At 39.6% G+C, this 25,724-nt stretch overlaps 2 protein-coding genes across 2 annotated transcripts in view; both read left to right on the top strand.

Annotated features, from left to right (window-relative positions):
• Window positions 1–25,724, top strand: part of LOC114645778 (macrophage mannose receptor 1-like) — a 414,797-nt gene that overhangs the window by 201,875 nt on the left and 187,198 nt on the right. The window lies entirely within an intron of this gene.
• The window catches only part of LOC127529459 (lithostathine-1-beta-like), a 63,389-nt gene continuing 54,197 nt past the window's right edge, over window positions 16,533–25,724 (top strand). Inside the window, exons 1-2 of the mRNA XM_051933139.1 lie at window positions 16,533–16,842; window positions 20,986–21,438. Coding sequence (XP_051789099.1) covers window positions 16,548–16,842; window positions 20,986–21,344 — 654 coding nt within the window. The 5' untranslated portion in view covers window positions 16,533–16,547 and the 3' untranslated portion in view covers window positions 21,345–21,438. The remainder of the gene's footprint in view (window positions 16,843–20,985; window positions 21,439–25,724) is intronic.

Here is a 25,724-nt window from a genome sequence, read left to right on the forward strand (position 1 = left end):
TTAATTTACTGTCAAATTAAATTGTTGGTGGCACAGTACTGCAGTAGTTAGATCTGTTGTCTAGCAGCTCCTAGTGACTTGGTTTTGAATCCTGACCCAGCCACTATCTGGGTAGAATTCTCCCAATTCTACTGTTTTTTCTTCAAAGTCTTTTCTTCAGACTAATGTGAGAGCATCTGCATGAATGTGTCCTGCAATGGGCTTCCACCTTCCAGCTCATTTCTGCCCTGTATGCAATGCTGCAAATAATAATAATCCAAATTCATCAGCATGTCTACAAGTAACAGAATTCAAAATGCTCATACCTCTAGGAATAAAAGAGTTCTTAAATCTGTTGCTGTTTACCCTTGGAAGCCTAAATCTGCAGCCTTATGGCAACAACTGAAATTTAAAGAAAAGAGCATGGCAGCTGTCTGACAGGATTGAGTTGGCCTTCTTTTTAAACTGTTGTGGTGTTCCTGCTGTGTTCAGTAGAGGGCAGTAGTGATGAAGGAGTAGAGGAAGTGAGGGGGAGGATTGCTGGATGTGGTTGGAGTATGGAAATTAAAAAGTATTTAACGAAATGAGAATACATGCTGTTTGTACTGGCTGAATACACAACATATTGGCGACGAGGATGTCTTTACTATCACTGCAACAGCCGGCACCTTTCCTTCCACACCCGGGTGAGCCTACAGTTACTTTCACTGCTTGGCTACGCATTTTTAAGAATTACGTGCTTGCCGCTAATCATGTCGATCTACCCGATGCGAGAAAACGTGCTTTGCTTATTCATTGTCTTGGAGCAGAAGGACAATGTATTTTTTACACATTACCAGCTGAAGACGATACATACAACACTGCGGTAACGGTTCTAAAAAAGTTTTTTGTGCCGAAAGTTAATGTTGTCGCTGAACGTTATAAGTTCTGCCAGCGCGGCCAAAGGGCTGGCGAGTCGATTGAGCAATACGCTTTACGAGAACTGGTGGTTACTTGTGGGTTTGGAGAACTGACTGATGAAATGATACAGGATCAGGTTGTGGAAAAGACTAGTTCTTCTCATATCAGAGAACGGCTACTTCTGGAGTCTGATTTAACTTTGTCGAAAGCAATTACAATTGCAAGTCAGACTGAATACGCCATGGCTGAGGCCAAAACACTTAGCCAAGGGGCTACTGCTAGTGTGCACGCTGTTCTTACAACGCAAAAATCGGACAAAATGCCTCTGCACAAAAGCAGTACAGTAAGACGTAGAGAGCCGGCACAACTAACCAGACAGTTAACTGATATGCCGAAAAAGACGTGTTTTAGGTGTGGATCAGCAGAACACACAGCGAATTATGCGGGGTGTCCTGCTAAAGATGCAAAGTGCCATAAATGTAAAAAGCATGGTCATTTTGCGAAAGTTTGCTGCAGTGCAAGATAGACAGATGTTCATGAAGTAACTGCTCCTGAAGTTACGGTGTTGCATATAGAAAACAATAATAATAATACCTCAGACAAGATCCTGTGCACTGTCTCCATCACTACTGTCTCAAATAGAGAAGTGACTCCAATTAGCTTGATGCTTGATACAGGTTCCGCTGTTTCTATTTTACCTGAAGTGGTTTGTGCTACTTATTTTGCAAAGGAATCACTTACAGCTCCTAAACTGCGACTGATTAGTTACCTAAAAGAACCAATTCCTGTTCTTGGATGCCTGCCGGTGACTGTAACATACCAGTCCAACAGTGTGGATGCGGAGTTTTATATAGTACAGGAAGGAACATCTGTAATGTAATGAATTATTATTATTATTATTACTGGGTAGAGATCTATTTGCTGCACTTAAATTGCAATTAATGGATGGTTGTATTATTACATTGCCTTTTACCTCAGTACAACCAGTGTCAGCACTCACACCAGCAGCCAACAACAGTGCTCTGGGTTGTGCAAAAGACTTTGTGCATAAAATCAAAATACGAGCAGAGGTGAAGCCTGTTAAACAGAAATTGAGACGTTTACCTTTCTCAATAAGAGACGCTGTTTCAGAGGAGTTAAAAAAGTTAGTTGAACAAAATGTTATTGAAAAAGTGGAGTCATCTGAATGGGTTTCACAATTGTAGTAACCTTAAAGAAAACAGGAGGGATTCGTTTGTGTTTTGATCTGCGTGAACCTAACAAAGCAGTTGTAATGGATATTCATTACCAATTATGAAAGAAATATTTGCAGAACTAAGAGATGCAAAGGTATTTTCAACACTGGACCTTCAAAGTGCCTATCATCAAGTACTACTTCATGAGGACAGCCGAGATATCACTACATTTATCACCCATGACGGTTTATTCCGCTTCAAACATGTTCCATATGGACTTGCTTCAGCGCCTGGTTGTTTTCAGAGGATGATGGCATCAATTTTAAGAAACCAGCAAGGCGTACGTACAGTGTTATTTGGATGATATTATTGTGTATGGGTCAATCCCGGAACTTCATGAAAAACACCTGAAAGTGGTCTTGCACCACATTAATGCAGCAGGATTACAACTGAATTTTTCAAAATGTCAGTTTAGACAAAACAAATTGTCATTCTTGGGTCATGTAATTTCTCAAGAAGGCTTAAAGCCAGATCCAGAACATGTGAAAGCAGTTACGCAAGCTCCAGCACCCTCTGACCTGCAGGCATTACATTCCTTTTTGGGTCTCACTTCTTGGTATGCTACATTTATACTTAATTACGCAGCAGTGGCTGAACCATTGAGAGTTTTACTGCGTGGAACTTCAGTGCTTACGTGGTCTGATGCAGCCCAACACAGTTTTGGTATTGTCAAACAATTAATTGTAAATAGCCCAGCACTAACTCTGTATGACCCTACATTACCTACTGTGGTGACTACAGATGCTTCAGACTATGGCTTAGGTGCAGTCCTTTTACAGATTCACTCAGATAATAAGGAGAGAACTGTATCATTTGCATCCAGAACACTCAGCGAAACAGAACGAAAATACTCAACAGTAGAGAAAGAGGCTCTGGCATGCGTATGGGCTACAGAAAAGTGGAGAACATACCTGTGGGGACGTCACTTTACTTTATGGACAGACCATAGTCCACTGACGACGTTACTGACAAGTAAAGGACTGGGAAGAGCGGGAATGCTCATAGCTAGATGGTCAGCCAGACTTCTAAATTTCAATTACACCATTCAGTACAAACCAGGTTCAGAGAATATTACAGCTGATTGCTTGTCGCGACTACCTTTACCTAGCACAGATAAAATATCTGATGAGGACGTTGAGGTAGTTGCACTGATAAAGGCATTGCCTTCCATTATTCATCCATCCATCCATTTTCCAACCCGCTGAATCAGAACACAGGGTCACGGGGGTCTGCTGGAGCCAATCCCAGCCAACACAGGGCACAAGGCAGGAACCAATCCTGGGCAGGGTGCCAACCCACCGCAGCCTTCCATTATTACTCCAGAAGAATTTTAAAATGCCTGTGTTAAATGCCCAGTACATATTAAGCTAAAAGAGCTCTTACAAAAGAAATGGCTAAAATCTGAAAATAACCTAGACCCAAATTTTCGAGTGTATTACATAGTGAGGCATGAATTGTCTTTAATGGATGGCTATATTATTCGCGGATCTCACTGCTTGCTGGTGCCTCTGGACTTACAGGATAAACTTGTACATATTGCACATGAGAGTCATCAAGGTATCGTCAGAACCAAACAAAGATTGCGAGATCTGTTTTGGTGGCCTGGAATGGATGCCCAGGAGAAGCTGCAATTCGTTCATGTGTAACATGTGAACTCCATGACAAAACAGCAATTGTACACACTCCTCCAATTCAACCAGTACCTTTTCCAAACTTTGCATGTGAGAAACTTTCAATAGATATTGTAGGGCCTTTTGCAGATGGAGCACTGGACTGCCGTTTTGCAATTACTCTGATAGATTATTACAGCAAATGGCCAGAAGTGGCTTTAACTTCTCAAGTAACATCTGCTACTGTCATTGAGTTCCTCACATCAGTTTTCAGCAGAGAAGGATATCCAAAGGAACTGATTTCAGATAATGGTCCGCAGTTTGTCTCTGTGGAATTTGAAACCTTCCTGAGAGAGAGGAATATAACGCACAGAAAGTCATCATTATACTATCCCCAGGCAAATGATGAAATTGAGAGATTCAACAGAAGTCTCAAAGAAACGATACTAACTGCCAGCCTTGAAGGAAAACCTTGGAAAGCATTTGTTTCTGAGTTCTTGCTTAACTATCGAGCAACTCGCCATGCAACAACCAAGGTGTCTCCATCAGAGCTACTTCATGGTAGACAGATGCATACAAAGTTACATATTGCAGTGTTGAAAGAAAATATAAAGCCGGAGATACAGAAGAAAGCTATTATGGATGCAGTACAACAAAAACAGGACAAAAGTAAAATTTACACAGATCTAAAGCGAGGGGCCAGGGAAGTTGATTTTCAGCCTGGATCATTTGTGCGTGTGAAAAAACCTGGAATACAAAAGAAAAGAAGATCTAAGTTTACTAAACCACTTCAAGTATTGAGATAGAAAGGACAGTATACCTATGAGTTGTCGGATGGAGGTACCTGTATATGGAATGCTTTTCATCTTGCCCCTGTTAGTTCAGACCCCGGAGAGGAAAATGATGAAAGACATCTATCTGTTTCTGTTATGCCACACAGACTTACCCAATCTGAACCTGTTAGACGGAGTGAAAGAGTTAGGAAACCACCTGTATGGTCAAATGATTACCAGATGTAAATAAAAAAAAATAGTTGGTTTTGGAGGAATGCAGAATGTATTTTCACATGTTTTCTCAATGTAAAAATAATGTGTGCTAATTGGGATGATTCAGTTCAAGTTCTGTTAGTTTACAAAATGTAGTTTGGTACAAGCTTTACTTACTAAAGGGGGAATATGTGGTGTTCCTGCTGTGTTCAGTAGAGGGCAGTAGTGATGGAGGAGGAGAGGAAATGAGGGGGAGGATCATTGGATGTGGTTGGAGTTTGGAAATTAAAAAGGATTTAACGAAATGAGACTATGTGCTGTTTGTACTGGCTGAATACACAACAACTGTGAATAGAGGTCTGCTGCAAACCAATAATTTTACCAGTGTCAGGGTATTTTATATTCTTAATGCTGAGGTTGCCACACCAACATATAAAAGCAAATGTAACAACTAATTCAATTAAAAGACTTGTCTTAGAAATGTTCAGCTGTGAAAGGGAACAATTACACCATTTAACAAACACAACAACAGGTCCATGGCTGTCCTCCGATCTGCGAATTTCAGGATATATCTGTCCCTGTGTGAACTTCTGCAGATATTTGTGTATAAGATAAACAGAAGAGGAAACAGAGAGCAGCCTTGAGTTAATCCAATGGATAAATTAAGACTATCAGTGAAAAATGTTATAACCCTCACTCTTTGTGTTCTATTAGTGAAAAAGTCCAGAATCCACCCCATCAAGTTAGGGTCCAAACAGAATTTATCAGTTAGTCTGTGAACAGAAATGTGGGGCTGGACTGTATTTAAAGATGATTAAGAATCTACAGTATACAGCAATCTTGCATGTTTTTTGGTCCTACTAGGTGTCCATACAGTAAATTCAAAAGTGTTGCCCTGAATCCCCCCAACCCCTCTGGATGCAAACTGGTAAGAGTTCAGACAAGCCTTGGAATGACTCTTGTTTCTCTTGTTTCTTGTTTGCTTGTTTCTAAAGACTGGGCATCTGCTGTAAAACCAGAAACATCTGAAGTATCGAGTAAATATTGGAGAGAGTTATACTGCACAGAAATTTATTCTGGCTGGACTAGAGTAATTTATTTTTTATTTTGTTGAAGGACATTTCTTACATTATTCAGGTCAAAGAAGAGCTGACTCCTGGCTTCCTTCCTGAGTCTGGTCTTTTGCTGAATAATTACTGAAGCAAAATCCTGTATCTCAAGCCTTAAATATAACTCATTGAATTTTTCAGCCAGCTGAAATTTTGTTTTAAGTGCTTGGCATTATCTTCATTCCATTTCACAGTGAACCCATGAGTCTGTTCCAGAAAGCCCAATTTCATAATCCTGGATCGCAGAGCAAAGTCTGACTTTACTGTGATTTTGAACCAGCAGATTAGCTTGTTCTAGAGCACCATATTTCAATCAGCTCACACAATTCTGCATAGGTTGATCCAGATTAACGCATGTTCACGGCAAAATTACAAACTCTTACCGATCAACCATGGAGCATAAGTCTAAGAAACAGAGGGAACAACCTTCATACCAGCAAAGAAAGAGGTGTTTGAAGATTACTGGCATATTCTGAAAAAGAGAGGCAAAGTAAAGGGCGATGGTGTGGAGGACTATCATTGAAAATGTAATGTGTTAAACAGTTAGTCAGTGAAATCCATGTAAACATTGTGTGGTAAATTGTTGCTTTGTGCAGAATGTACCACTGGCAATATTACTTTACTTGAAATATTATATTCCCTCAAGTAAGCAGTGTATTCCATTTTTGCAATTTTAATATCATCAAAAAAGTGTAGTAAGACCCATGCCATTTAACTTTTTAGCATACAAAAGAGTTGTTCTAGTCATTACTATAAGAGATGTCAAATGTCATTGTGCCTGCACTGAACACTGTATTGTCCAGTAATTACGTGACAAAAGAAAGCAAATGTTATTTATTGTCATGCAAAAAATCTATAACAGAAGACTCACAATGTCCATCCATTATCCAACCCGCAATATCCTAACTACAGGGTCACGGGGGTCTGCTGGAGCCAATCCCAGCCAACACAGGGCGCAAGGCAGGAAACAAGCCCACTGCAGGGCACACGCACCACACACTAGGGACAATTTAGAATCGCCAATGCACCTAACCTGCATGTCTTTGGACTGTGGGAGGAAACCGGACTTCCCGGAGGAAACCCATGCAGACACAGGGAGAACATGCAAACTCCATACAGGGAGGACCCGGGAGGCGGACCCAGGTCCCCAGGTCTCCTAACTGCGAGGCAGCAGCGCTACCCACTGCGCCACCATGCCACCCCGACTCACAAAGTCTACTCTTAAAATGGTAACTTACAATATTCAAATGTGAGACCCTGGATATTTGGCTTCAACATTTATACAGTAATTACGTATGTGGCATCTCATACTATTTTAAGAATGGATAAGAGGACATATTGATATTTCAACTGAGTATTTGATGTTGTGCATCATTTGGAAAAACCATCAGCTAAATGAACTACAATACAATGCAGAAGTAATATTGTTGCCTTATTCCATTATAGAACCCTGAAATGAAACTGCATTAATAAGCATATTGGATATAAATATCTATTCAAGAGGAGAGTCTTCAGAGTCTTCATCTGGGGTACTGCCTTCAGTCCATCAGTGTATGGACTGCAAGGTGCCTTGATCAGATGGTGGTGGCGCAGATCGCCATCACAGAAAAAGAACAGCAGAGAAAAGTAGGGATTAGTACTGATTGTGGAGCCATGAAGAAAATGATAATTCAATGCATATATAGTTTATAAGGGGTACACTAAAATGTAACTATGAGAAAGCCATGTTAAAATAATTGGTTTTAGCAGTTTTTTAAAATGTTCTTCTGTATTTGCCTGGCAAATTTCTATGTGTAAACTATTCCAGATTTTAGCTGCATAACATCAGAAGGCTGCCTTACTGCTTCTTTTAAGTTTAGCTCTTGGAATTATAAGCAGACCCTCATATGAAGATCTAAGGTTATGATCTGGAGTGTAAGGTGACAGGCATTGCAAAATATAGGACAGAGATTATTTAACACTTTGTAAACTGCACTAGTTGTAACAGATTGATGTCTTTCTTGGGTAGTCTTTAGAGGAGTGTGTTACAGTAATCTAGTCAACTAGAAACAAAAGCGTGAACTAATTTTTCAGTATCTTATAAAGGTATAAGGTATATAACTTTTGCTATATTTCTTAAGTGAAAAAACCCTGTCATGGTAATCTGATTAATATGTGATTTAAAATGTAGGTCAGAGTCAATAATTACCCTTAAATTCTTTGCCTCCGTCTTGACTTTCAAGCCTAAAAGATCAAGATTATTTCTTATACCCTCACTATATCAATTTTTGCCAACAACTAAGATTATTTAGTTTGAGAAAATTACTACTCATCCATTCAGAAACACAAAGACATTTGGTCAGTAAACTAAGAGAGATGGATTCATCAGACGCTATTGATAAATACAGTTGTGTGTCATCTGCATAGCTGTGGTAGCTCACGTTATGCCTCGAGATAATCTGACCTAATGGAAGCATGAAAATTGAGAAGCATGAAAATTGAGAAGAGCAGTGGACCCAGGATAGATCCTTGTGGAACACCATATAGAATATAATGTGTCTCCGAATTATAATTACCTTAAGTAACAAAGAATTTCCTACCTGTTAAGTAAGACTGAAACCAAACAGTCTCTGTCTGCATTAAAACACAAGACATTTACTACTTTAAGCAGTGCAGTTTCTGTACTGTTATTTGTTCTAAAACCTGACTGAAACTTGTCAAGAATAGCATGTTTATTCAAGTGATCATTTAGCTGCATAATCACTGCCTTTTCTAGAATTTTAATTAAAGATAGACAGGTTACAAATACTGTAGGTCTAAATTGTCACAAGCAGAAGTGTCAAGATTATTTTTCTTGAGCAGTTTAACAACAGCAGTCTTAAAGAAAGTCTGAGAAGACCTCCTGTATCTAATGATGAATTTACTATATTAAGCACATTATCAATTAGCACATGGAATACTTCTTTGAAAAAGCTTGTTGGTATTGTGTCAAGGGTGCTAGTGGAGGGTTTCATATGAGAAATTATTCAATATGGATCAGGTAAATCTATCCTGGTGAAAAAATTTAATTTGCTTAAAATGGAATACCGGGATTTAATAGGATCAACTTTGAGGGGATGTACTATATTATTTCTAATATCATTTATTTTGTGTTTAAAAAATATAGCAAAAGCTTCACAAGTTTCACTGGAAGTTTTTTGGAGGCATTCCATTGAGTGAGCTGGATTTATCAAATGATCAACTCTTGGATTACCAGCATTATTATGTATCATTTTAGAGAAGTAGCACCGCCTCTCAAGACAGACTATGTTGTTGTATTCTGTTATTTTAGCCTTCAATATTTCATAATGAACTATCAGTTTAGTTTTTCTCCATTTATGCCCAGCTCTCTGGCATGTTTTCTTTAAATAAGACACTCTTTGGATGTTCCATGGTATAATAGTGCAGGAGGCTTTTCAGGAGCAACTATGTCAGCAACAGCTCTCACTTTAGCATTAAAATTTTCCAACTTACTACATACAATATTATCACTATTGTAGTAAGAACTACAAACAGACTGGTTGTTTAGAATGTTAGGAAACTTTGAAGCTGCTGATGCATCAAAAAAGCATTTTTTAACAATATGCTTCTCTACAGTTGTAGCTCTCAGTATTTCGACATTAAAAAATAAGAAAAATAGTCTGATAAACCAATATCTACAATCTGCTTCACATCAACTTTTAATCCTTTATTAATCACCAAATCCAACATATGAAAATTAAAGTCGCCAACAGTAAGGAACCTGTCATAGTTAGTTATTATAATTGACACTAAGTCTGAGAATTCCTCAATGAAAGATGCATTATATTTAGGAGGTCTATACACAGACAACACTAGAGACTGAAAAACTCCTTGAATAACAAAGGTAAGATACTCAAAAGATGTGAACATACCAAAGCTGACATCTTTACACTTTAACTGGCTTGAATAAATATTTGCTAACCCGCCGCCTTTATTGCCTTGACAAATGGCATGAGTAATACTGTAATATGGAGGTGCAGATTCAGCCGCACCATCAGAGCTAAGCCACGTTTCATTTAATGTAAGAAAAATGGTTTTCCTATCACTAATAAGATCATTGATTTAACACGTCTTGTTGGTTAACACTCTAACATTTAATAAAGCCATATTTAAGGTCTCGGAAGAGCAGAGCTGAATTGGCAGAGTGTAATGGTTGCTCGAAATGGTAATTAAGTTATTTGTATTAATGCTGCTTCGTGCAGATTTTTTATTTAATCCATAATCTATTGTTATAGTTTTAAGACAGTGCACATCTAGCATTGAAATGGTAAATAAATTATTTGCATTTATGCCGCATTGTTTGTTTTTTTACCTAGGCTGAGATTGGTTATTATAGTGTTAATGCAGTGCACATTTGAGGAAGAGTTTGCTACAGAGTTATCATATCCTTGCAAGGCATTATGTAAAGGATTTTGATAGAATTAAATAGTCAATATAGACAAATTACTTTACAGATGTTTTCAGAGATGACCCGGGTGCCAAATCTATTAGGATGCAGATCACCTCGCCTGAAGAAACATGGCCTCTTTCACAAGAGATCCCAGTTGTCCATGAATCTGATGTTTTGTCCCACACAGAAGCCTTTCAACCAGTTGTTTAATGGCAGCAGATGACTAGTATTAATCCAATCTTCTAGCCAGAGATAAGGGACCTGAAATAAAGGTTCTTGCAGCTGGGGTCCTATCCTTTATGGCATTAATAAGTGCTATGAAATCCACCTTAAGAACTACCAACTGTCAGTATCGCATGTAGTTTACCCTGGCATGTATTACAATGGTCCCGACTGCCCTGTCCTTGTGCCTCTCGACGAGTCTCTGCATGGTGGGGGAGCAGAGAGGGTCGAACCAGTTCTGGATGGAGATGCTTGCCTGGGCAGATGGAGGTGATTTAGCCTTAAACCCCCACCTGCATAGCTGAAACAGGCCATTCCCTCCTTGTCGTTGTTATCACCTCTAAGGGGCAGGGGGGTAAAACTCATTTGAAAGTGAGCAGCACAGCGTGTAGTGAAAGTTTCTGAATCATGATGAGCTTCAACAATTTCGGCTGCTAGAGAGGACTCTTTCAGCAGGCAAGTCTTCAGTTCCCTTAGGTGTGTCTGTTTGGTTAGGAATTGCTGAAAATCAGGTTCTCGAGAATCCAGAGTTCTTTGACAATGCGCTGCATCTCACCGTTTGCCATTTCCTACTTCCACTTCTGCTTTGTGCCCTAGGAAAGAAAGTGAGGGAGAGACAGAAAGTCACTGAACATTGACAGCATTCCTATCGACCAAAGAATTAACTAAATCTCACACCAACATTTGCTCCTACTTAACAAGATTGAATTTGCCAGCCAGTCTTTGGATTGTAGGAGATAACTTGAGTAAAGTAAATGATGCTCACAGACATGCAGGGACTGCGGTCAACCTTCACATAGGCAGTGATTCAAACAAAGGTCTCTGTAGCTCTAAGAAAATCGTTGCTACATTCTTTTTTACATTTTAGTTAATTTAAAGTAATTACAATTTAACCAGAAGTAGTGATTAAACTCTCAGAACTCCATAGTAAATAATTGTGATGATGGTTCTATATTTTCCACATTATCTCCACCTTAATGAAAAGTCAACAATGCTTTTTGAGCAATAACAACATACAGTATATTTTCTGTGTTAATGAATACAAAGAGAGTATAAGAAACACAACTATCACAAAACAAAAACACACACTTTTGAATTTTTAGATCTTCTAAGCAGTAATTGAGTGTCCTGACTACCAGAGAAACACATTAGCTAATATTTTCCTCATCACACACTCCCTAAATTTTCAACTTTCTTCTCACATTTAATTTTTCTCTGTTTTGTCTCCATTCCTACTGCAAATTATATCTCAATCGATAAATATGTTCTTTTTGAGCTACATTCATAGCTTTTCTTGGAGTGGGTTTCACTAGTACATCTTGTTAGCCTAACATATTTTCTAATTTATAAATAATAACCATAAACTGCAGAGATTTTAAGTTTGAATCTCTGTATTTAGCATAGTCTGTCAGAAAATGTGAAGAATGACGCATTGTTCTTTGTGCAAACCCTTGGACTATCACTGACATAGTGCATAATGAAAAATCATTTTTTGCATTTTTGTATCACTAGTTTATCATTCCAGGCACAACTTCAGCAATTCTTTTTAACTATGGTGATGAATGTTATCTTATTAGATAGATAGATAGATAGATAGATAGATAGATAGATAGATAGATAGATAGATAGATAGATAGATAGATAGATAGATAGATACTTTATTAATCCCAAGGGGAAATTCACATATTTATTATTTCATTTTATTATTATTTAATATTAGTATCATCTTAAATTAAAAAGGAAATTGTTGCACTATTCTGAAGATCATTACATGCAACAAATGTGACAGTCAGTCAGTCATTTCCCAACCTGCTATATCCTAACACAGGCTCATGGGGGTCTGCTGGAGCCAATCCCAGCCAGCACAGGGTGCAAGGCAGGAACAAATCCCTGGGCAGGGCACAAGCCCACTGCAGGGCACACACCAAGCACACACTAGGGACAATTTGGGATCGGCAATGCACCTAACCTGCATGTCTTTGGACTGTGGGAGGAAACCCATTCAGACATGGGAAGAACATGCAAGCTGCGAGGCAGCAGCACTACCACTGTGCCACCCCCAAATGTGACAGTTAAGTAAAATTTATGATGACATATGAAACATAATCCAGCAACCTAGAAAGTCTAATTTTGCAGAAATGTTTCAAATGTTTATACAACATCAGAATTAGTGAAATGTGTCTGAATGGACTCTTAGACATTTTGCTGTGGGGATACTGTAACCCTCACATGGATATTTATCACCATCAACTGCCACCTTTAATAATCCAGCCAGCTGCAGTGAAAGTGCTGGGATTGGCAAGGGAAGGAAGAAATGAAACTGAGGTGGAGATGGTTTAATATTATTTTAGTATCTTCTGTTCAAGTTGTTCATTGTGGACTCTTCATTATTAATGACTCATTCAGGTTCTGTGTAGCAAATCCATCCATCCATCCATCCATCCATCCATCCATCCATCCATCCATCCATCCATCCTTCCATTCTCTTCCGCTTATCCGAGGTCGGGTCGCGGGTGCAGCAGCTTGAGCAGAGATGCCCAGACTTCCCTCTCCCTGGCCACTTCTTCTAGCTCTTCCGGGAGAATCCCGAGGCGTTCCCAGGCCAGCCGGGAGACATAGTCCCTCCAGCGTCTCCTGGGACTTCCCTGGGGCCTCCTCCCGGTTGGACGTGCCCGGAACACCTCACCAGGGAGGCGTCCAGGAGGCATCCTAATCAGATGCCCGAGCCACCTCATCTGACTCCTCTCGATGCGGAGGAGCAGTGGCTCTACTCTGAGCCCCTCCCGGATGACTGAGCTTCTCACCCTATCTTTAAGGGAGAGCCCAGACACCCTGTGGAGGAAACTCATTTCAGCCGCTTGTATTCGCGATCTCGTTCTTTCGGTCACTACCCATAGCTCATAACCATAGGTGAGGGTAGGAACATAGATCGGCCGGTAAATTGAGAGCTTTGCCTTATGGCTCAGCTCCTTTTTCACCACGACAGACCGATGCAGAGCCAGCATCGCTGCAGATGCCGCACCGATCCGCCTGTCGATCTCACGCTCCATTCTTCCCTCACTCGTGAACAAGACCCCAAGATACTTGAACTCCTCCACTTGAGGCAGGATCTCGCTCCCAACCCTGAGAGGGCACTCCACCCTTTTCCGGCTGAGGACCATGGTCTCGGATTTGGAGGTGCTGATTCCCATCCCAGCCGCTTCACACTCAGCTGCGAACCGATCCAGAGAGAGTTGAAGATCACGGCCTGATGAAGCAAACAGGACAACATCATCTGCAAAAAGCAGTGACCCAATCCTGAGTCCACCAAGCCGGACCCCCTCAACACCCTGGCTGCGCCTAGAAATTCTGTCCATAAAAGTTAAGAACAGAATCGGTGACAAAGGGCAGCCCTGGCGGAGTCCAACTCTCACTGGAAACGGGTTCGACTTACTGCCGGCAATGCGGACCAAGCTCTGGCACCGATCGTACAGGGACCGAACAGCCCTTATCAGGGGGTCCGGTACCCCATACTCTCGGAGTACCCCCCACAGGATTCCCCGAGGGACACGGTCGAATGCCTTTTCCAAGTCCACAAAACACATGTAGACTGGTTGGGCAAACTCCCATGCACCCTCCAGGACCCTGCTAAGGGTGTAGAGCTGGTCCACTGTTCCGCGACCAGGATGAAAACCACACTGTTCCTCCTGAATCCGAGGCTCGACTATCCGACGGACCCTCCTCTCCAGGACCCCCGAAAAGACTTTTTCAGGGAGGCTGAGGAGTGTGATCCCTCTGTAGTTGGAACACACCCTCCGGTCCCCTTTCTTAAAGAGGGGGACCACCACACCGGTCTGCCAATCCAGAGGCACTGTCCCTGATGTCCATGCGATGTTGCAGAGGCGTGTCAACCAAGACAGTCCTACAATATCCACAGCCTTGAGGAACTCCGAGCGTATCTCATTCAGCCCCGGGGCCCTGCCACCAAGGAGTTTTTTGACCACCTCGGTGACCTCAGTCCCAGAGATGGGGGAGCCCACCTCTGAGTCCCCAGGCTCTGCTTCCACATTGGAAGGCATGTTAGTGGGATTGAGGAGGTCTTCGAAGTACTCCTCCCACCAACCCACAACGTCCCGAGTCGAGGTCAGCAGCACACCATCACCACCATATACAGTGTTGACAGTGCACTGCTTCCCCCTCCTGAGACGCCGGACGGTGGACCAGAATCTCCTTGAAGCCATCCGAAAGTCGTTCTCCATGGCCTCCCCAAACTCCTCCCACGGCCGAGTTTTTGCCTCAGCAACCACCAAAGCCGCATTCCGCTTGGCCTGCCGGTACCTATCAGCTGCCTCCAGAGTCCCACAGGACAAAAGGGTCCTGTAGGACTCCTTCTTCAGCTTGACAGCATCCCTCACCGCCGGTGTCCACCAACGGGTTCGGGGATTGCCGCCACGACAGGCACCGACCACCTTACGGCCACAGCTCCGGTCAGCTGCCTCAACAATAGAGGCACGGAACATGGCCCATTCGGACTTAATGTCCCCTACCTCCCTCGGGATGTGGTCGAAGTTCTGCCGGAGGTGGGAGTTGAAGCTACTTCTGACGGGGGGCTCTGCCAGACATTCCCAGCAGACCCTCACAACACATTTGGGCCTACCAGGCCTGACCGGCATCCTCCCCCACCATCGAAGCCAACTCACCACCAGGTGGTGATCAGTTGACAGCTCCGCCCCTCTCTTCACCCGAGTGCCCAAGACATGTGGCCGCAAGTCCGATGACATGACCACAAAGTCGATCATCGAACTGAGGCCTAGGGTGTCCTGGTGCCAAGTGCACATATGAACACCCCTATGCTTGAACATGGTGTTCGTTATGGACAATCCGTGACGAGCACAGAAGTCCAATAACAAAACACCGCTCGGGTTCAGATCGGGGGTGCCATTCCTCCCAATCACGCCCTTCCAGTTCTCACTGTCATTGCCCACGTGAGCATTGAAGTCTCCCAGCAGAACGAGGGAGTCCCCAGAAGGTATGCCCTCTAGCACCCCCTCCAGGGACTCCAAAAAGGGTGGGTACTCTGAACTGCTGTTCGGCGCATACGCACAAACAACAGTTAGGACCCGTCCCCCCACCCGAAGGCAGAGGGAGGCTACCCTCTCGTCTACTGGGGTAAACCCCAATGAACAGGCTCCAAGTCGGGGGGGCAATAAGTATACCCACACCCGCTCGGCGCCTCTCACAGGGTGCAAGAGAGTCCAGCCCCTCTCAAGGAGATTGGTTCCAGAGTCCAAGCTGTGCGTCGAGGTGAGTCCGACTATATCTAGCAACTAGCTCAGGCTCCTTCCCCTTCAGAGAGGTGACATTCCACGTCCCAAGAGCCAGCTTCTGTAGCCGAGGATCGGACCGCCAAGGTCCCCACCTTCAGCCACCACCCAACTCACACTGTACCCAACCTCCTTGGCCCCTCTCATAGGTGGTGAGCCCATGGGAAGGGGGACCCACGTTGCCTCTTAGGGCTGTGCCTGGCCGAGCCCCATGGGTGCAGGCCCGGCCACCAGGCACTCGCCATCGAGCCCCACCTCCAGGCGTGGCTCCAGAGTGGGGCCCCGGTGAACCGCGTCCGGGCAAGGGAAAACACCGTCCAAAGTTTTCTTTCATCATGGGAGGTTTAAACCGCTCTTTGTCTCATCCCTCACCTAGGACCAGTTTGCCTTGGGTGACCCTACCAGGGGCATAAAGCCCCGGACAGCAGAGCTCCTAGGATCATTGGGACACGCAAACCCCTCCACCACGATAAGGTGGCGGTTAAAGGAGGGGTCTGTGGAGCAAAAAAGTTTAATAATTTGTATTACTGAAATGGTCTTATTATTGCTTAAAATAAAGTTGATTTTGTCCAAAAAACATCCCAACATCTAAAAAAGGAGTCCACAAAGGATTATTTTGTGGATTTATTTTGCCTCATTTATAGCATTTTAGTGTCACAATTAAAACAATTAATTTGAAGTAAACACGCTCAACCAGGCATTCCTTCTAATTTAGCATTTCTTTTCACAGAAATTGATAACAGCAGTAGGAGTTTTGTCTGGATAAACAGAAGAATGACCTGGAGCAGTGCACAGAACTACTGTCAAGAGAACTACACAGACCTGGCCAGCATTAGAAATGAGAGTGAAAATAATGCAGCAATGGAGAAAATACAAAACATTACCTCCTGGATTGGTCTGTTCAACAACCCCTGGAAGTGGTCTGATGGGCAGGACTTCACATTTCAAAACTGGACACTTCAACAAGCAAACATATATCAGAACAATGAAACCTGTGTCAAAGTAACAAACAATGGAGACTGGAAGGCAATTGATTGTAAAACTCAGGAGCCCTTCATCTGCTCAGACAGTAAGGTTCTTTGCTTTTTGAAAGTTAAAATGTTATTTTACACATATATTTACAAAAGTTAACAGGTGATCTCAAGTTAAATAACATAAATGGAAAACTGCATTAATTAATTTCACTCTTATACTGCAGTGCATACCTCAAATGTGTAGTACAGTGTATAAAATGAAACAACTCATTGATTGTTCTTGCCATATAAGGTATGTGTGATTTCAGTCAGAAGGGATCCTTAAAAGATTTATAAAAATAGTCACAACTCTTAGCATTTTAAAATGTATTACACTCATTTTTTTTGAATACTAATGATAAATACCTGAAAAAACACTCTTTAGACCTTAAGACATAATTTTGAACTGAACTGGCTAATGAGCAGAATACTATAAATCAAAATAGTTTCAGTCCCCTTTATTTGTAAGTGTTCTATATAAATACATAAAAATAGACAACCGAATGCAATCATGAATTATGATCAATCAAGGATGAAATATGACAGGTTCACAGTTTTTAAATCTATGTTTTGTCTATGTTTTGTCTCAAATGCAAATTCAAAACACAGTTTGCTGTAATGATTTGGCAAGATTTTGTCTTCATTTGTAATACATTATATACAGTAGTAAGTATGAATAATCTTTTACCTTTAATGGGTGAGAGTGTTTTTAATGTTGAAGTTCTGAGCATTCACATACTCTTGAAATACATTTCTCTCTGTACCTCTTCATGTTTTCTATCAAGGCTCAGTCTGCACTGTAGTGGACACGTGGTGGTGCTGCATCATGGATCCAGTTTCTTTTGTTCCAATTCCACACTTGGTTGTTGTCTGTGTATCTTGCACTTTTTCCCCTGTGTCTTTCCCTTCAATAACCCCAAGATGGTTGACTGGTAATTCCAAATGGATTCTTGTGATGGATTGGCTGGTGGGACAAGCTGCAATCCACCTTCCCAAAAGAACCCTGAATTGGATTAAATAAGTTTGAGAATTGGATAGCAATGACTGCATCTCGCTGAAAAAAGTATTTTTCAAAATGGCTTTGAAATGCATTATATAGCACCTTTTAGAATGATCCATATACCCTTGTGTTTACCATAGAGGAATTATTTCCTATTGAGAGAAAAGATTTACTGTTGGAAGTCAAAAACATTTAAGATACTTAACCAATTTATTCTGATACATCACAAATATTTTAAATTCCAAGATAGCTTACTGACTTTTAATATTTTCAAAAATTACAGAATGGTCAGGTTTTTGCCAGTTCTAGAAGAGTAACAACTCTTATTGTTCGCCCATTCAACTTTATTTTTGAACTAACTGATCGTTACTTTATATAGCACCTTTGACAGTATTAGCGGAAGCACTTAAAGCAACCAACACCTTTACACCGAAGGGGAAGAACTGATACCAGAATCAGACAAATAAGTACAGCAATCAAGTGAAAACTTTTAATTTTGTGTATTACCTTTCAGGACAAAGACTATAACAGAATGGGTTTGAACTTTGGCAAAGCAAAGTTAATAAAATAGTAGAAAGGGGCTAAGTATAATTTAAACAAATAATTTTCTAAGTTTATAGGGCCATTATTGTTATGTGCAAGAGAGCACAGTGAAATTCTTATTTGTGTGTTCCAATCATCATGCCACACATCACCAGTCTCTGGTGTAATGATTGGTGAATACACTTTGTATCTGCTCCTGACCATTTTCTCCTGGTACAGATGAGACCACGCTCCGACTGATGTTTAAAGAGTATTTATTTGTTCTCTCTCTCTCTTTTTACAGCTCTCAAACACCATAAAAAACTAAAATAAAATAAAGCTAGTAAATTAAACAATTAATGAATTACACAGGTGTAAGGATAACAAATTAAAACATACCATGTGTACCTTCTGACCAGAAATTCAGGAGTCTCTATTACAGTCTCTCTGATACTTCACTTCTTCTTATCTTATTAAAACTTAACAGCTCAGCGTCCATTAAGCGTGTCACTATGTGCATTTCTGCTCCACCAATGAACCTTATCATGTGACCACTGAGCCCTTCCGTTCAGACCAACTTTGTAAGCTTATGTACAAATACACTGAGATTATAAAATAAATAAAATTACAATTAGAAAAGCAATTATTATCAACAATAAGATTGCACCACAACTATTATGATATACAATATAATTTACAATATATATTTTACAAATTCAAACATCAAATTTACATATATATATACACACATATTTTGCGACAGCTACACAGTTTATATGTAAAAAACAAATATAATTATGATACTGTATGATGAGAGGATTTAAACACATGGCAGCTTCTTATCCAAGACATGTTTATTGGGGATATCTTTTTTAAGATAAAACATTGTAAGGATTGCAACATAATGCTGGAGCGTCATACAGCATTACTCCAGTGCAGACAGTAAAGTTAATAATCCGTTTTATGATAATATCGAAAGAGCAAGTTTGCATTTGAATGCTGTTGTCCTCGGAGATTTTAATTACCCAAATGTATGCTTAGAGAACCCACTGATAGAGGATGTAATAGAAAAAAGAATAGAAAAGGTAACTAATGATTGTCTAAGTATCCACAAGAAGAAAATCCGGTCTTATTTTCATATTCTGCAAAAGCTAAGAAAGAATATGCAATATGCAAAATAGGTTACTGAAACCTTAAAAACAGTAGGATAATAACAAATGTTTCTCAGCATTTTGTCAGAGCAAATTAAAAAACATCTGAAAAAATGACAAATTATAAACAGTCAAGAAAAACTCTTAAAAGGCAGCTTGTTGTGGTGGTTGAGAAGAAGCAAGGTAGATTTTATATCTTAAGTTTATATGATACCAAATCATTTTATACCCAAATTTCAAATCAGCAGGATGACTTTTAGATCTCTATAGAAGTTGAGTAACTATCTTTGTAACTCCTTTAAAAGATAGCCATTCTAACTACAGTTCAATGACTGGGGTGCCCAATTCAGTTTTTCATTTTAACAAATTTCCAGTTTTAGTTGCTAATTGACTTCATTTAATTAATTTGTTATTTAACAGTCTGATCTCAGAGCATTGTCGATCTTGGAATGCCATAGAGGCTGGAGGTTTTTGTTCCAACCCGATTGCTTCATGAGAAGTCATTTATTCCTGATGAGGCACTTATTGCTCAAGTGACATTAAGATTTTGAACCCTTAATTGCTTTAGTCTTAAATTTCTGAATTCACTGTTTTAAATTGTCCCTTATTAGCAATTAGATGCAATTTTAGGCTTTAAATCATTTGGATGATATGCATAGAAAGGAAAAAAACTGCAATTTAAGAATGGCCAGACACTGCAAAGTTAAAACTCTAACAAGCCATGAAATTAAATAAGATCTGTTATTGGCAAGGCTTGTTTTCTAATTAAGCAACTGGGTTGGAACAAAAACCTGCAGCCACTGCAGCCCTCTACACTGTTCACCTTTGGCTTACACAATAAATGTGGCAGGAACACAATCCCCTATTTCTTTCTGTGACTCAGATTCATTAAAAGTGTAAATCTGTTGGATCGGACCAAAGTTAACACTAACAAGTGTCAATTCTTTCAAAGGGAATGGTCACTGAGAAACCAGTAACTTGAATAGTTATATAAATTGATTACCACAATCTTACATGAAGAGTCCACCCTTTGTGTTTTCACTTGGAAGACACATTTAGGGAGATGCACTGTTTCTGTAAAGCAGCAATGCAGTTAGAGATGGGGAATCAACAAGAAGAATGAAATGGTAGCTTTAATACTAATCCCCATAACATGAGAAATGGTGACTGAATTTGAGCTAATGGCCTGTGCTTTATTACCTGCTCTAATAAATGACTTCTGCCATCTAGTCAACCATGTAAGGGGACTGATGGGAGTTTTATTATTTTGTCTAGGATATCTATACCGTGTTTTTATCAGCCTCCTGTTTATATGAGCCTCAAAAAACCTGAAAGGAAAGAAGAAAACACAACAAAGAGAAAGAACTTTGTATGATATCGGGTCAACTCTGGTGTGACCAGGGCAAAGAAATAAATTGGATTCATAAGATACCAATCTTTTATTTTCTCAAATAAACTGAATTGTAGAATGAGCTGTTAATAACAGTACAATTTTGATTTTTAAATATATTTTACTATTTTTGCAGCTATCATGAATGTCACCTTTATAAATAAAAGTTCAACTTGGGAAGAAGCTATGGATTACTGCAGAGAAAGGAATTCTAATCTCATCAGCATCTCATCTCAGGTGGAGCAGGACGCAATAGCTGCACTGGTGAACACCACCAATTCAACCAATGTGTGGCTGGGGCTGAGGCAGAGCCGCCTGTTTGGATTCTGGTTCTGGATTGATGAAAAGCCTTTGAGTTATGAGAAGTGGGTCCATGGACCTCCCTCACAGCTCCCTGCCTCCAGCCCCTGTGCCGCTATGTCTCAACAAAACAATTTCAGTTGGATTAATGTTTCTTGTTCAGAGACATACTCGTTCATTTGTAGATATAAATAAAACATAATATCTGTTTGCAGTGCTTTTATTATTATTTACTTTTACATAAACAGCTTTTGCCAATATTTTACTCTGTTGTTGAACCCGGTTTGAGGTGTCATCTCAAGAAGAGATACATTAGTGAGTGTGAGTGACAATGTGGCCTGCTTTAGAATGGCATTCAATATGGGGATGGCATCTGTTTCCAACACTTATGTTAAACTTGGAACTGGGTGAAGGATGCCTGAATGGTAATGAATAAATAGATATTATACTTGGAATAGTTTTGCCAAAAGAGTTATAAAGATTAATAAATATATAGCTAAATATGTATAGCCTTGTATTCAAATAGTGCATTCTCATGTGCCATTTATGTATACCCTATCTGAGCAAATACTTAATAAACCATATTTAAACTGATCATGTCTGTCATGTATTTGAGAAATTAATTAAATGATATATTTCCTGTGGTTTATATTGACAGAAAAGGGCATTTGTATTATGTTTTCAGTATATTCATTATATTATTGGTGTCACATTTTGAACCACTGTTTTTAGTGAAATTACATTACAACATTCCTGTCTCTTAAAAAGAAGTATAAATCTCATTTCAGAGTAACACATTTGAACTTATTCTAATATTTTTACTGGCTGTTATCAAAATAGGCATATTATATTATATTAGAGACCTTTCTTCTGAACTATAATTCCTTTCACCCTTCTGGTACATATATTAAATTATTACACTAAGTAAAAAAAATGTAATACATTAGAATAGGTCAAACTACAACACTGAAATGTAATTAAATTCTACAGCCTGAACCAGAGAAAATAACAACCTTTTAAAAGCAATTTATTCGTAATGACTAATAATGATTAGTTCTGTAATGATTAAGGCTGCAAGATGGCACGTGCTTCCAGAAAGGGACACAGCATTATGAAACAAGGAGTGTTAACTTTATATGGAATGCTTGCTCTTCACTTATAACTGACTACTCGATCAGTGACAGTATCATAAGTGAACACAATGCTATTTAAACTAGGCACCAACAAATACTGTTTTGTGCAGAATGATTTAAGTAACTTTAAATATAAAATGGAATAAGGTAGCGGGCATATTGGCATGTGTGCTGTAGGAATGACAGCAGTGATGGGTTTATTACACAGGATAGTCTCACAGGTGTATTGAGAATGGGTCATAACCCAAAAAAGACGTACCCTGTAGTGATCCTGTAAAAAAAAAAGACTCCAACAAGAACTGAAGCAAGAAGAATAAAATATGGATATATTCAGTCAACTAATCAGTATTCGAAATCAAATTCAGTAGTGTAGCTGAGAACTGCATATCAGGAGACACAAGTACATTATCATGGATGGGGAATGGCAAGTGTTTGCTTTGCCAGTTTGTATCACTCTTAAGAAAAAGAATGGACTTTGATGAAGGTCTCTGTCCTGGAGGATGTGGTATGGAGCTGCAGAAAGAAAAGGGTTGGAGCCAGGGGTGAACTGGCCATTGGTAGATGCAGAATTTTTAAGTAGACCAGCAGCTGCATTGGCCTTTACACTGCATTATATAAAAAATGAATTAAAAATAGTAATTTAAACAACAAAGTGTATCTTTAAGTTCATAAAAATATAAATACATATTCAAATATACATACAGTGGTGTGAAAAACTATTTGCCCCCTTCCTGATTTCTTATTCTTTTGCATGTTTGTCACGCAAAATGTTTCTGATCATCAAACACATTTAACCATTAGTCAAATATAACACAAGTAAACACAAAATGCAGTTTTTAAATGATGGTGTTTATTATTTAGGGAGAAAAAAAATCCAAACCTACATGGCCCTGTGTGAAAAAGTAATTGCCCCTTGTTAAAAAATAACCTAACTGTGGTGTATCACACCTGAGTTCAATTTCCGTAGCCACCCCCAGGCCTGATTACTGCCACACCTGTTTCAATCAAGAAATCACTTAAATAGGAGCTGCCTGACACAGAGAAGTAGACCAAAACCACCTCAAAAGCTAGACATCATGCCAAGATCCAAAGAAATTCAGGAACAAATGAGAACAGAAGTAATTGAGATCTATCAGTCTGGTAAAGGTTATAAAGCCATTTCTAAAGCTTTGGGACTCCAGCAAACCACAGTGAGAGCCATTATCCACAAATGGCAAAAACATGGAACAGTGGTGAACTTTCCCAGGAGTGGCCGGCCGACCAAAATTACCCCAAGAGCGCAGAGACGACTCATCCGAGAGATCACAAAAGACCCCAGGACAACGTCTAAAGAACTGCAGGCCTCACTTGCCTCAATTAAGGTCAGTGTTCACGACTCCACCATAAGAAAGAGACTGGGCAAAAACGGCCTGCATGGCAGATTTCCAAGACGCAAACCACTGTTAAGCAAAAAGAACATTAGGGCTCGTCTCAATTTTGCTAAGAAACATCTCAATGATTGCCAAGACTTTTGGGAAAATACCTTGTGGACTGATGAGTCAAAAGTTGAACTTTTTGGAAGGCAAATGTCCCGTTACATCTGGCGTAAAAGGAACACAGCATTTCAGAAAAAGAACATCATACCAACAGTAAAATATGGTGGTGGTAGTGTGATGGTCTGGGGTTGTTTTGCTGCTTCAGGACCTGGAAGGCTTGCTGTGATAGATGGAACCATGAATTCTACTGTCTACCAAAAAATCCTGAAGGAGAATGTCCGGCCATCTGTTCGTCAACTCAAGCTGAAGCGATCTTGGGTGCTGCAACAGGACAATGACCCAAAACACACCAGCAAATCCACCTCTGAATGGCTGAAGAAAAACAAAATGAAGACTTTGGAGTGGCCTAGTCAAAGTCCTGACCTGAATCCAATTGAGATGCTATGGCATGACCTTAAAAAGGCAGTTCATGCTAGAAAACCCTCAAATAAAGCTGAATTACAACAATTTTGCAAAGATGAGTGGGCCAAAATTCCTCCAGAGCGCTGTAAAAGACTCATTGCAAGTTATCGCAAACGCTTGATTGCAGTTATTGTTGCTAAGGGTGGCCCAACCAGTTATTAGGTTCAGGGGGCAATTACTTTTTCACACAGGGCCATGTAGGTTTGGATTTTTTTTTCTCCCTAAATAATAAAAACCACCATTTACAAACTGCATTTTGTGTTTACTTGTGTTATATTTGACTAATGGTTAAATGTGTTTGATGATCAGAAACATTTTGTGTGACAAACATGCAAAAGAATAAGAAATCAGGAAGGGGGCAAATAGTTTTTCACACCACTGTATAATAACAAGAGTTCCAACTTAAAATATCTGATGGCTGACAGAGAAACATGGGTCAGAAAAAATAAATAGTGGTGCAGAAAAGCAAGAGATCAAGAAATTTCCAAAATCTGCAATTAGATGCATCAGAATGTATAAAAATAATCAACCTATTCTCTACAACACCTTTCCTATACATCCAGACACGTAGATACACTGCATTATACAGCCTGTAATTAAAACAAAAGTTTAGTAGAGACACAAGCAGGAGCACAGCAAAGTTAATATAAATAACACTAGCAAAATACCCGCGCTTCGCAGCGGAGAAGTAGTGTATTAAAGAGGTTATGTAAACATATATATACATAAACATATATACTTATATATACATATCTACATATACACATATCTACATATATACATATACACATCCACATATATATACATATATCAACATATATATATACACATACATATACACACATACATACATTCACACATATATATATATATATATATATATATATATATATATATATATATATATATATATATATATATATATATATATATATACACACATACAGACACATATATACATATACATATTTACATATCTACATATATATACACATATATACATATCTACATACATACACATATATCTATATATATATATATATATATATATATATATATATATATATATATCTATTTATATATATATCACTATCTATCTATCTATCTATCTATCTATCTATCTATCTATCTATCTATCTATCTATCTATCTATCTATCTATCTATCTATCTATCTTCCTCTATATATATCTACAGTAATCCCTCCTCCATCGCGGGGGTTGCGTTCCAGAGCCACCCACGAAATAAGAAAATCCTCGAAGTAGAAACCATATGTTTATATGGTTATTTTTATATTGTCATGCTTGGGTCACAGATTTGCGCAGAAACACAGGAGGTTGTAAAGAGACAGGAACGTTATTCAAACACTGCAAACAAACATTTGTCTCTTTTTCAAAAGTTTAAACTGTGCTCCATGACAAGACAGAGATGACAGTGCCGTCTCACAATTAAAAGAATGCAAACATATTTTCCTCTTCAAAGGAGTGCGCGTCAGGAGCAGAGTATG

Source organism: Erpetoichthys calabaricus, chromosome 1 (genome assembly GCF_900747795.2).
Source record: "Erpetoichthys calabaricus chromosome 1, fErpCal1.3, whole genome shotgun sequence".
In the NCBI taxonomy this organism is placed as follows: Eukaryota; Metazoa; Chordata; class Cladistia; order Polypteriformes; family Polypteridae; genus Erpetoichthys; species Erpetoichthys calabaricus.